At 38.4% G+C, this 13,033-nt stretch overlaps 1 protein-coding gene across 8 annotated transcripts in view; it reads left to right on the plus strand.

The window, feature by feature from the left end:
• The window catches only part of Pias2 (protein inhibitor of activated STAT 2), an 87,204-nt gene that overhangs the window by 20,405 nt on the left and 53,766 nt on the right, over positions 1 to 13,033 (plus strand). For all 8 annotated transcript variants that reach the window (XM_028871962.1, XM_028871963.2, XM_028871967.2 and 5 more), the window contains one exon: positions 3,000 to 3,474. In XM_028871962.1, coding sequence (XP_028727795.1) covers positions 3,000 to 3,474 — 475 coding nt within the window. Of the gene's footprint in view, positions 1 to 2,999; positions 3,475 to 13,033 lie in introns of those variants that run through there.

Raw genomic sequence — 13,033 nt, forward strand, 5'->3', positions numbered from 1 at the left:
CTCATCTTTTGTGAGTTGTCACTCATGCTGGAATGGGCCTTGGTGATACAGCTGTTTTGGAATCATTTCTGCTCCTGAAGCAACCCCTAACCCATACTTCTGTAGGTAACCAATAAGACTTACTGGTTCACCAACTTGGACTTTGGTGGTATCTGTACTTTGTTTTGTCGTGGATTCCTATCTGGGGTGAGTAGGTAGATACCTGTGTTGTGTCTCTCAACAAAGACAGAAAAAGTTGTGTCACACAAAACCCCTACTTGCTGAAGTTTTGAATATCAATACTTTACATAATTTAGCATTTTTCCATGTTTATTGTTTTAAAATACAGAGTCTCTCTGATATAATATACATCCATTCCTCTGTAAGAATGAGGCAATTACTGTGTGTGTTAAAATGCTGAATATTAACTTTACATTCTCTTGAACAATCCTGCCAGGAAATAGGATTCCTTCTTTTTCTTGGAAGTTTGGTAGGATTTGATCAATAAACTGCCTTGTCTGTGTAGTGTTTTTAGGTGGAGGTGGGAGACAAAATATTTCTGCTACTTACCCAATCAAATGATATAACTTAATGTTTTTCTAGTAAAGCACATTTATCTCCTCCCTCCCTCCTTCAGACTACACGTATACAAGCAACTGCTCTATCCCCAGCTTGCCTCCATGCTGTGCTGTGCTGTGTGTATTCATGTACATACAAGGGACTTACTCTGTAGCCCATACTGTTGCATTGGAACTTGAGATGTTATTCTTGCTTCAGCTTTCTCAGTGTTGCAGTATTAGGCATGAGTACTTGAAAAGGTCTTGTTGCATGTACTTTTTTTCATAGCCCACACTGCTCTCAAATTTGACCTTTTGCCTCATTCTCTAGATTGCAGGGATAGCAAGTATGTACCACCATGCCCAATTTCTTTTATTGTTACTTTTTTTTTTTTTTTGAGATATGTCCTAGAACTAGCTAAGTAGACCTTGAACTCAAAGAGATCCTCAGCATCTGGAGTGCTGGGATTTAAAGGCAAGTGCCACCATGCCTGGCCCTTTTATTATTAATAATAGTGTGCATTTGTTTACTTTTCTGTATTGGGGCTTGACTTCATTTTGTTGTCTTCTAGTTAATTTTTTTTTTTTTTGCTTCATCTTTTAAATTCTTTCCTTTTTGGGTCTATTTTGATACTATTTGTTTCTTGAACTACTTTCTATGATTATAGATAAGTATTTAGAGAGATGTCTGGGTGGTTTTATAGATTTTGAAATCTAATATGTTGTTTTTTTAAGGGTTTATTTTTACTTTATGGGTATGAGTGCTTTCTTTGAATATATGTGTATGTACCATGTGCTTGAGGTGCCTATGAAGGCCAGAAGAGTTTGTCAGAGTCTCTGGAACTGGAGTTAGAAGTCTTTGTGAGCTGCCCTGTGGGTGTTGGGAACCTAACCTGGGTCCTCTGCAAGAGCAGGAAGTGCTCATAACCACTGAGCCGTCTCTACCCCTGTAGTGTGCTCTTTATTGCTTCTTTTAATGGATGACATTTAATTTTGTTTTCTGTGTCCTGAGGAGAGTTAAAATATTTTACTTCAAGCAAGATACCTACTTAAAGTCCTCAAGTAAAAGTAGACTTAATTATAGAGAATATTTGATTTTATAAGGAATGGAGCTTTTCCATGACCTCGGAAACAGGCAGTGGTTAGGAGGTCTTTATGATTTGCCATGCAGACTATCTATCTATCTTAGGATGTTAGTATCTTTAATTTTTTTTTGAGATGTTGATTTTGTTAACTTATTTTCATTATTCCTATAAATATAGATGTCGGTTATTTTATGCAATTATAACTAAAATAGATAGCATTTAATAATACAGTTTTTCAGTTTCCCTGGCAATTAGGAAAGTAGTCTCCCAGATCCTATTGTACATCACGGCAGATGAGGGAAGTCAGCAAAATTTGTATCAATTTATAATTAACTAGAATTTACCTAAATTTGGACTTTTTGTTATTTTTGTCTCATCCCTAGTTAAGAGTTGAAAAGCAGTTTCAAGAAAACAGTGTATTGGTGATTACATGTAACTAGAATACTTTCCTACTTATTTTCTATTTTCTACTTATTTCCTATTTTCTAAGCATTTAGCTTGCCTTCATATACACCACAGCTTTAAAAAATTTTTTCTTTCTTTCTTTCTTCCTTCCTTCCTTCCTTCCTTCCTTCCTTCCTTCCTTCCTTCCTTCCTTCCTTCCTTCCTTCCCTCCCTCCCTCCCTCCCTCCCTCCCTCCCTCCCTCCCTCCCTCCTTCCTTTTTTTTTTTTTTTTTTTGAGACAGGGTTTCTCTGTGTAGCTTTACACCTTTCCTGGATCTCGCTACATAGACCAGGCTGGCCTGGAACTCACAGAGATCCGCCTGGTTCTGCCTCCTGAATGCTGGGATTAAAGGCGTGCGCCACCACTGTCCGGCTTAGTCTTAATATTTTAAAGTATCTGTAAAAAATTATTTTGTCTGTTCCTTAATGTTTAAGTATGGGTTAAAGATACATTGGCTTTGGATACCAGTTACAACTAGATTTTGTAGAGTTACTTAGCATCACTAGAAGTTACACAGGGGACATAAAAATTCGACTTGTTTGCTTAAGTAGTGACAGTTTTGTAACAAATACCGTATTTTATAGTAGGAGGTTTTAGTTTTAAAAGAGAACATTTTCATTGGCTAAAGAGTTCATAGTGAAGAAGCAGATAAGGATTTATATTAGCATAATCTGACAATAAGATTATGGTTAAAAAGAACCAAGATTAGGTTTCCAAAATGAAGAGAAAAGCAAAATTTGATTTAACAATATAACTCAAATGTAAGTTTCAAGAGAAGATAGCTTTTTGAATATTAATGTTCTAAGTGATGTGGAATATGTAAATATTGATAACAGGAAAAAAATCTGATCTTACAGTGTAATTCAGGTAGTGCTTTTTTTCAATATGTTTGATGATGACTTGTCTTTTTTTTTTTTTTTCTTCTCCTTTTAGAATATGGTTTCTAGTTTTAGGGTTTCTGAATTACAAGTGTTACTTGGCTTTGCTGGACGGAATAAAAGTGGACGCAAGCATGACCTCCTGATGAGGGCGTTGCATTTATTGAAGAGTGGCTGCAGCCCTGCGGTTCAGATTAAAATCCGAGAATTATATAGACGCCGGTACCCACGGACACTTGAAGGACTTTCTGATTTATCCACAATCAAATCATCAGTTTTCAGTTTGGATGGTAGTTCCTCACCAGTAGAACCTGACTTGGCTGTGGCTGGAATCCACTCGTTGCCTTCTACTTCAATTACACCTCATTCACCATCATCTCCTGTTGGTTCTGTGCTGCTTCAGGACACTAAGCCCACCTTTGAGATGCAGCAGCCGTCTCCTCCCATTCCTCCTGTCCATCCTGATGTGCAGTTAAAAAACCTGCCCTTTTATGATGTCCTTGATGTTCTCATCAAACCTACAAGTTTAGGTAAGTATTAAAGAAAAATTACTTTTTAATTAAAAAAAATGTTTGTTTGTTTGTTTAGAAGAGAATAAAACAGTCTACAACTATTTATTAGTGATTTGCTGTTAATACCTTAAAAGTGATAGCCATGGTGGGCAAGAGGAATCTTAGGGTAGACACACTTACTGCCAAGTCTGACAATCTGAACTCAGTTACAAAGCCCCACAGGGTGAGAGGAGAGGACTTATTCCTGCAACAAGTTCTCTGATCCTGCATATGTGTATCACAGCATATATGCTCCCACAGATAAATAAATGCCAAAAATATTCATAAGAATGGATAGCCAGGCATGGTGATGTACAGAAATCTGAGAGATCTTTGGGCTCAGGCAAAAATTCTCATAGGGAGTCCAGCCTGGGCTACCTAGTAAGTTTGAGGCCAGTCTGGATTACATAGTCCTTATCTCAAAACAAAAGCAAATCCTACCCCCCTTTAAAAAAAAAATCAAGGGGCTAGGGAGATGCTTAAATGTGTAAAAGCAGCAAGCTTGAGGGCCTGTGTTTGAATACCTCGAACCCATGTAGACCCAGACTTATAATCTCAGTGTTCCTTCCTACAGGGAGGTGGGAAATGAAGATGAAAAATCTCAGAGGCGCTCGCGCGCACACATACACACACACACATGACTTACACCTGAGATTGTGCTCTGATTTATGTGCCCTTGCCCTCATTGGCACATGTGAATGTGGGTGCACATGTAAATGTTAAAACAAGTCAGGCATGGTGGCTTATGCCTATAGTCCCAGTACTTGGGAAACTGAAGCAAGGAGGTTTCTGAGAATGGGGCTAGCCTGGGCTACATAGTACTGGGCCAACCAGGCTTAGATTACAGGATCCTGTCTTAAAAGCAAAATGAGACAATAAAACTGAACAAACAAACTACAAAATTGAGGTATTACTGCTAAACATTTAAATGTACAAGTAAAAAATTGTGGTAGCCATAACTGAAGTTTAATGTAAAAATGTTATATCATGTCTTTTTTTTTTCTTCTAATTTTTAAAGAGTTTTGTATGTGTGGCAAAGGGATAGGGAGGGGTGTAAAAAGCCAATATAGAACTTAATCTTCATTTTGCCTATTAGAGTCTTACTGTATAGCCCAGGCTAGACTGAAATGCTGTTTTACTGCCTCAGCCTCTCAAGAAGTTAGATTACAGGTGTATCCCTGCACCTGGCTAACTTTTTCCTTTCAAATTTGTGTGCCTTTTGTTTAATTCTTCTGCCCTCTCAATTCCTGTGGCTAGAACTACCTCCCATATTCTTCCTATGTCTTAAGGACTCAGATTGACTTGGGCTTCATGTCTGTATCAAGTTTTGGTAGTGTTACAGAATCCTAGCTTATGTTTAATGTAGTTTTCAGCTACTTTCCTAAGGATAAACCTTGTGGGGCTGAAGAGATGACTCAGTGGGTAACAGGAAGTACTGCTCTTGCAGAAGACCCAGTTCAGTTTCCAGCACCTGTATCAGGGTGGCTCACAACAGCTGTACCACATACAGCTCCAGGCAATATGAACACCTTTACATACATATCGTATACCCCATACAAACACATACACATAATTAAAAGAATTAATCTCTAAAAATAAACCTCTGAAGGGTGAAAGAGTGTTGGATAAACAGTTTCTTGCTACATATTTATTATCTTGTGTGTATGTGGATGCTACATTTTATCTTGGTAACTCAGGATGAGTCAGATAGGACTGGTTAATGAGACAGGGATGGACTGATTGTTGACAGGCCGAGATGGCTACTTGGTATCTTTTACTTTTTGTGTCACTTATTTATGTTTTAGCAGTTTAAATTATGCAAGAAAAGTAAGAAACCCATTAAACTTCTTGCCATTATTACTGCTATTAAAAACGGATTTTTGAAGACAATGACATGTCTCAGTAAGTAAAAGGTGTTACTGTGGAGCCTCATAACCTGAACCTAGATGCTTAGAACCCACATGGGAGAAGAGGTCTGACTTGTGCAAGTTGTTCTCTGATTGTGTGTGTGTGTGTGTGTGTGTGTGTGTGTGTGTGTGTGTGTGTAAGTGTAATAATAAATAATAATGTCCAACCACCACAAAAACTGTACATATCTTTGAAATTTTGTTATGAAAACCTGCTTTTTATTTTGAAAATCAATATTAGAGGAAAAGCAATATGCCTCAGTTGGGTCAAAGACATTTGTCGCCAAACCTGAAGACGTGAATTTTATATCCATAATCCACAGGATGGATGGAGAGAACTGACCCTTGCAAGTTATCTTCTGACCTCTGCAAGTGCTCTGTTGCATGCACACATAATAGGAAAAAAAAAAATAAATAAACATTGCCGGGCGGTGGTGGCGCACGCCTTTAATCCCAGCACTCGGGAGGCAGAGCCAGGCGGATCTCTGTGAGTTCGAGGCCAGCCTGGGCTACCAAGTGAGTTCCAGGAAAAGGCGCAAAGCTACACAGAGAAACCCTGTCTCGAAAAACCAAAAAAACAAAAACAAAAACAAAACAAAACAAAACATTAAGCACTCTAACAGAAAGCTGGGTACAGTGAGTCGTACACACCTGTACTCCCAAGACTTGTTAAGTAAAAGGAGGATCAAGAATCAAAATCATCCTTGGCTATAAATTTTTCGGTGTACCTGAGCTGCAGGAGACCCACTCTCAAACCAAAGACAAAGCTGGTCAGTGATGGCACACACCTTTAATCCCAGCACTTGGAGGCAGAGGCAGGTGGATCTCTGAATTCCAGGCCAGCCTGCTCTATAGAACTAGTTCCAGCACAGCCAAAGCTACACAATCAACCAAAATAATAATAGGAACTAACATTTAGAATGCTTATTGTTTAGTTATTTTTCTTCATAACATACTTTCATTTTTACCTCTTTTTAAAATTTTTTTAATAAGACAAAAAAAAAAAACCAACAACAAAAAACAAAAAAACAAAGACAAGGTCTCACTGTATATTCCTGACTGGCCTAGAACTTGGTATGTAGACTAGGCTGGCCTTTCAATTTTCAGTGATCCACCTGCCTATTCTTCACAAGTGCTGGAATTAATGTGTGCATCACTTTGCCTGGCTCATTTTATTATCTCCCCTCCCCCAAGTTTCATTTATCTGGTTAAAATAAATTTATTTTCTCTTTCTTTTTTAAATCCTGGTTGTTGGTTATACCAGTGCACAGCATTGTGGCTCATATACATGCTTTGTGTTTTTTTTTCCTTCTGCAGTTGTTGGAGAATTGTTCTGTAGTTTGAATCTTGCGTTCTGTTTAGGTGTTTTTAAAGGGTTGATATACCACTTGAGTATGTTTTAAAGTTCATGGAACTTAAGTGTGAGATATCGGTTTATTAGGTTATTGGGCATGCAATTTAAAGGGTTGTTGGATTCCAAGTCCACTCTTGCACTTCCTCCTCCTTTCTTCTCTCCTCATCTCTCTCCTTTGTTTTCTCTCTCCATCCTTGACTGCAGTGTCTAGTATGTGTTAGGACTATGATGTGACACCACAGGCTCAATGCAATTGGACCAGCCAGTCATGGTTTGAAACCTCTAAAATTTGGAAAACTTTTTTTTTTAATGTATTCAGGAATTTATTATTGTGAGGGATACCTAGTTAGCACATTTAGGTAAGCATATGTGATGTGAGGACCCTTAAGGAACATGGCACAGAAGAGGAGATAAAGGGGTGTGAGTCTGTTGGATCTTGGTTACAGTAGAATGGGTTTTAGAAACATGTTTGACTACTTTAGGGTGGGGCCAAGGGAAAACCAGCCATGTGTCTGTACTCATTAGCAGTTTAGGAGCTGAATTCTGGAAACCATCTAGTTTTTTTTTTCCTTACTGCTTTGTTTAGAAATAGGAAGATTCTTTCTTTAACTGTATTTGTAGCCTCTTTTTTTTTTTTTTTTTTTTTTTTTTTTACTAATTTCATCAAGACTGAAGGATATATATATATATTTGAGGGTTTCTCTGTGTAGCTTTGCGCCTTTCCTGGATCTTGCTCTGTAGACCAGGCTGGCCTTGAACTCACAAAGATCCACCTGCCTCTGCCTCCCCAGTGCTGGGATTAAAGGCGTGTGTCACCACCACCCGGCTAGGAAAATATTTTATTTTATTTTTATAAATTTAATAAAATAAACTTTTATATTGGGCATTCCAAGTAAGTTTTGTTTGGCTTGGTGGAGTTGTACTAGAAATTTTTTTTGGAAACAGGGTCTCTCAGTGTAGCCCCTGGCTGTTCTAGAACTCACTATGTAGGCCAGTCTGGCCTTGAATTCACAGAATTCTACTTACTGCTGCCTCTCAGTGCTTGGGCTAAAAGGGTATGCCACTATGCTCAGCTGGAGATACTTAATTTGGAGAATAGTTAAGAAAGCCTGTATTTTGCTCATAAACAGATTACAATGCTAGAAATTCCTATAACCTGTTTTATAGTTATGCCCCCAACCAGTATAAACTGTTTATAAGTTTTTCAGTATTCATACTTGTCACTGTTTTTTATAATTGCTTCCTTATTTTCCTCAATTTTTTTTTTTCCTGATTGTAAACATCAGAAACACAACAGGAAGGGAAGGTCCCTTAGGATCTCATTTCTGGTTCAGCCAGAGACATCTCAAAATTGTCTGTCTCTTGTTTGTTTGTTTTGTTTTTTTTTTTTTTGTTTTTCGAGACAGGGTTTCTCTGCGTAGCTTTGCGCCTTTCCTGGAGCTCACTTGGTAGCCCAGGCTGGCCTCGAACTCACAGAGATCCACCTGGCTCTGCCTCCCGAGTGCTGGGATTAAAGGCGTGCGCCACCACCGCCCGGCTCAATTGTCTGTCTCTTTATGTATTGTCTTTTTTTTTTTTCCCCCCTATTCTCTATTTGAAAAGACTTGTAGTTGCAGGGGCACCTTGTTGTCATTCCTGCCTTCTAGAGATTCTCACCAGAACAGTCCCTCTCATTGTTTTTGAAAGTCTATTACATATCTTTAGATTATAATTGGTCTATTACCTTGGTGTATACCAGTAGTCTAATGTACATTTTCAGTTTTTGCTCACTTAGAATATTTTAGTATATGAAATGTCAGGCACCATTCCTACAGTCCTGTATACATATCATCTGTGAGCATCTTCACTTATATTTCCGAATAACTACACATATTTATGAAAGACAAATAAATGCCTAGATGAAAAATTGAACCCATGACATGAATATTTAAAATTTTGATATTCAGCCAAGTTTGACAACAGCTTCAAAAGCTTTCTACTAGTTTATTCTCCCCAACAGCATATGATTGTATTGTTTTCCTACATTCCTCATGAATATTGTATTAATGTTTTTTTAATTCTTGCTAATTTCAAAGACTGTAGAGTTAATAGTTTAACTTCTTTTCATATCTTTAAGTCCTTCATATTAGGATATGCTCAGTAAGCTCCTGAGTATGCTCTAACTGTTATAAAAGTGATGTGCTCATTAATGTTAATCCATTAAAATGAGTGCTTTAAATTATTTGAATAAATAAAACAAACATATCTTATTAACTCAGGTAATAAATGAGTAATAATTTGGAGGTGGCCATGTGGTCTAATTGTAGGGAAGCTAGAAGAAAATTGAGATGGCTTTAGGGAGTATGTTATTTAGTTTAGGAGTTATTAAGTGGAAAAAGGAAAAACATAACTGGGCAAGGTATACATACCTATAACTTGGGAAGCTGAGGTAGGAGGATGGCTATACAGGAAGACATGTTAGAGAGGGTTTGAAAAACTGTGGCAGAATCCTGGGCTGGAAGCTCAGGGTTCAAGGGCTTCTCTAGCATGTTTGAGGCTCTAAAGTGGATCCCTGGTACTGAAAAGTGAGCAGAGATTAACAACTGAGTGTGTAGTTATGATTAAATATTATAAATTATGCTCAGGTTTTGCATTGGCCTAATTAATGGGGAATTCAACTAAGCTTTCTTATAGAGATTTGAGTGAGCTTGTAATGACAAGTCTATATACTTTGGATTATTGTAATTTATGTCAAGAAAGGATTGAGCGCTCATTAATCATAGAAGTTGAAATTGTAGTGCATAATTGTAAGGCCAAATGTTAAGAAACTGAATAGACTTCAGAAGGCTTAAGAAATACAGGTTTGCTAGGAAAAGAGCTAAGATTGTTGTCGATATAGGACTGTACCAAAAGGAATTTAGATATGTCTTATTCATACATGGGGCATTATAGCAGAGGAATGGTTATAGAAGTGATTTTAAAGAGGACTGACTCTACACTTGTTCTCATGGGAAGTTGATGGCAATAGTAGATATTGAGCAGAGTGATGTCAGTAAGAATGGGCAACAATGACAGGGAAGAGGACTTTAGACAACAGGACTCAGTGTGGAAGGTAAAGAATACTGACATCAAGAAAAGGACATCTGAGAATTCGACTATTGGTAGCTATTTCCCTCTTTCATAATTCTGACTTAAATTCACTATTTTTCAGATATAAGAAATCTTAATTCTTCAGTTCACTTTTGTAGTCGTTGATTATTAATATAATGATGACATCTGTTGCCGTGTGGCAGAACCAAATCATCAAAAATAGAATGTGGTATTTTGATATCATTTGATAATATAAATGGCCTTATTTTCTACCGATTCCATTGTATGTAAACGTTAGCCTTTGTACAGTTCTATAAGTGTTTGAGCTTTAACAGCCCCTTTATTTTAAGCAATATTTTGATTTGTCTTCAATTTTATTTTTACTGTCATAAAATATACGTAACATAAATCTTACTGTCTATAGAGTGTATTCTTGTGTGATTCTCATCACCATTCCATCTCTGTTTCCTTTCATCTTGTAGAACTGAATCTCTGAGCCCATAAAACTATAATTCCCCTTTCTTCTGCCCCAGCTTCTGGCAGCCACAGTTCTGCCTTTTTTTCTGATTTTGATTTTGACTGTGCTAAGTACCTCATGTAATTGAGCTCACAAAATACGGCTTTTTGCTAATTGGCTTATTTCACAGTTGTTATAATGTCCTCCATGTTTGTCCTTAGCACAGTACATGTCAGTTCTTCCCCTTAAAACTGAAAACTGGTATGTATAATACTGCTTCTTTCTTATCCACTTGTCTGTCTATGGACACTGGGTATAATTCACATTTTAGCTGTTGTGATTAATACTTCTATCAATATGACTATTAATATCTATCCAAAGTAGAGTTGTTGGATCATATGGTAATTTATAATTCAAAGCAACTATCATACTGTTTTCCACAACAGTTGCACACTATCTTACATTGCCATGAACTCAGATTTGCCTGAGAATTTCTCCACACCCTTGCCAAAATGTTCTGTTTTTTTGAGGGGGAGGCATCTCACTCCCACTCTTCCCCAGAGTACTTTTGAGTAGGAAGGAGCAGCAGGAAATATTAGTTAGAAGTATAGAGGGGATCTGGGCAGCAGTGGCACACTCCTTTAATCCCAGCATTCGGGAGGCAGAGGGATGTAGATTTCTGAGTAGTTTGAGGCCAGCCTGGTCTACAGAGCGAGATCCAAGACAGGAACCTAAACTACTTGGAGAAACCCTGTCTCAAAAAAACTAAAACCAAACCAAAACAAAAAAGAAGTATAGAGGGGAGAGAAATAGATAGAAATACAGGATAGCCTCAGGAGGGCCTGGATTCTAATCCATTGGGCCCTGTCTCTGACCTAGGGTTTTTAAAGGAATACCAAGGGGTGAGCAAAAGACCTCCCCCCAGTACAGCCAAGTGCAGACCATCTCAGACACCTGGTATTCAGACCTGTGGTTCAATCATTCTCTTTATGCAGACCTGCTAGGTACAGCCTAAATGTGCTCCAGTATGTCCCCCTTCTTAATATATTAAAAAACAAAACAAAATAGCTCTCCATTAAGACCTCACAGCAATCTCCATAGCTGTCACACCTCCCAGTATAGGAGTAGAGGATGATAAAGATGGCATTTCTTTTTTGGAATGGGTCTAAGGTAACTACAGCAGTCTTAACTGCATCAAGCCCTTTCTAAATCAAAAACTCTTGATGCAACTGCATCGATCTTAAAGACTCCTTTAGCTTCAGCATTAACATTAACAGGTTAACAATTCTAACATAAATATTGCTATACGTAGTTGCAGTTCTCTCAAACATATCTTAAAGCAAACTCTTAATAAAACCATTTGAATTTCTTGCTAACAAAACATAGGATAAACTGATGTATTCACATCAAACTTAAATTCTTCCTTAACTTCACCAAACCATGGTGCATCAGTATCAATAGGTTAACATAATAATTCTAACATAAACATACTAAACACAATTATAATTCCTACAAACCTACATTCAACCGTAATTCACTCATAATTCTCCCTTTTCTTTGTATTTTTTAAAAATGAATCTCGAACCTAATTAGAAAAACCCCAAACTGTTCTATTTAAACAATTCCATTTTTAAGCAGTTCCATTTTTACATAAATTGTTTCATAAATCACTAGCATTTATAGAGTCTATATACATAAGTCCCATTGCAATGAAATCACTTCTGACCATTTCATTTCTTAAGTTCAGAAGTTCAAAAAGAGTTCTAGTACCATTGCTAAAAGTTCCTCTGAGTGCTCAAAATTAGGGCCTGGCTTGTCAGGTGCATTTAAGTCTTTGTATAGCTCTCAAGAGTCGTAATGACTCTGAAACAAATATTTTCAAATATGAGGAGTTCTGTAACCAAAACTTTTTTTCAATTTTAAGCAAGCCTCTCTGAAACTTTCTTTTTCTTTTCTTTTCCTTTTTTTCCCCCCCAAGACAGGGTTTCTCTGTGTAGCTTTGCGCCTTTCCTGGAACTCTCTTGGTAGTCCAGACTGGCCTCAAACTCACAGAGATCCGCCTCCCTCTGCCTCCCGAGTGCTGGGATTAAAGGCATGTGTCACCACTGCCTGGCTTCTCTGAAACTTTAATTCAGGCTTTTACAGTTTTTACAGTCCTGTTCTGTTTGTGCCTCCTGGAAGTGGGCCATTCCTGGACCAGGCTAGAGAGCTTTCAATCGCCTACAGCCACACAGGCTCAAGGCTCCTTCAGTTGCTATGAGCTGAATCATGGTCCTCCCACAGCAACTCTGGCTCTGGGAGAGTCCCATTTTCTGCTTCATTGTTGGTCCAGTGTTCAGCACCCCAGGTGCCAGAAATCCTCCACGGCATTCAGCAGTTTCCACAGAGTCACTGGAGCACAGCTCTCACCTCCTTAGCTTCTTGGGCTCCCGCATGTCTCAGCTGCCTGTCCAGCACTGATACCCCTTCTCTGCCCTTGGCCTCCGCCATGACTCTCCTGAGCCACTTGCTTGGATTTCTGCCTCTCCTGTGGCTTTGCAGTCTCCAGTCACCAGGGACCTAGGCTCTGGGAGACAGACCTGCTTCAGCAGCTGGGGTCTGAAGTCTTTGCTGCACACCATTGCTTGCCATTCACCTTTCTCTTGGCATGCCATCTCTGGTGGGCTTGCCAGGCTGCTGCCCACCATTTGCCTTTCTCATAGCTTAGCATGTCTGCTCCTCATCGTGGCTTCCTTTTGGTAGAAAGCTTGC

Source organism: Peromyscus leucopus, chromosome 19 (genome assembly GCF_004664715.2).
Source record: "Peromyscus leucopus breed LL Stock chromosome 19, UCI_PerLeu_2.1, whole genome shotgun sequence".
Classification (NCBI taxonomy): domain Eukaryota; kingdom Metazoa; phylum Chordata; class Mammalia; order Rodentia; family Cricetidae; genus Peromyscus; species Peromyscus leucopus.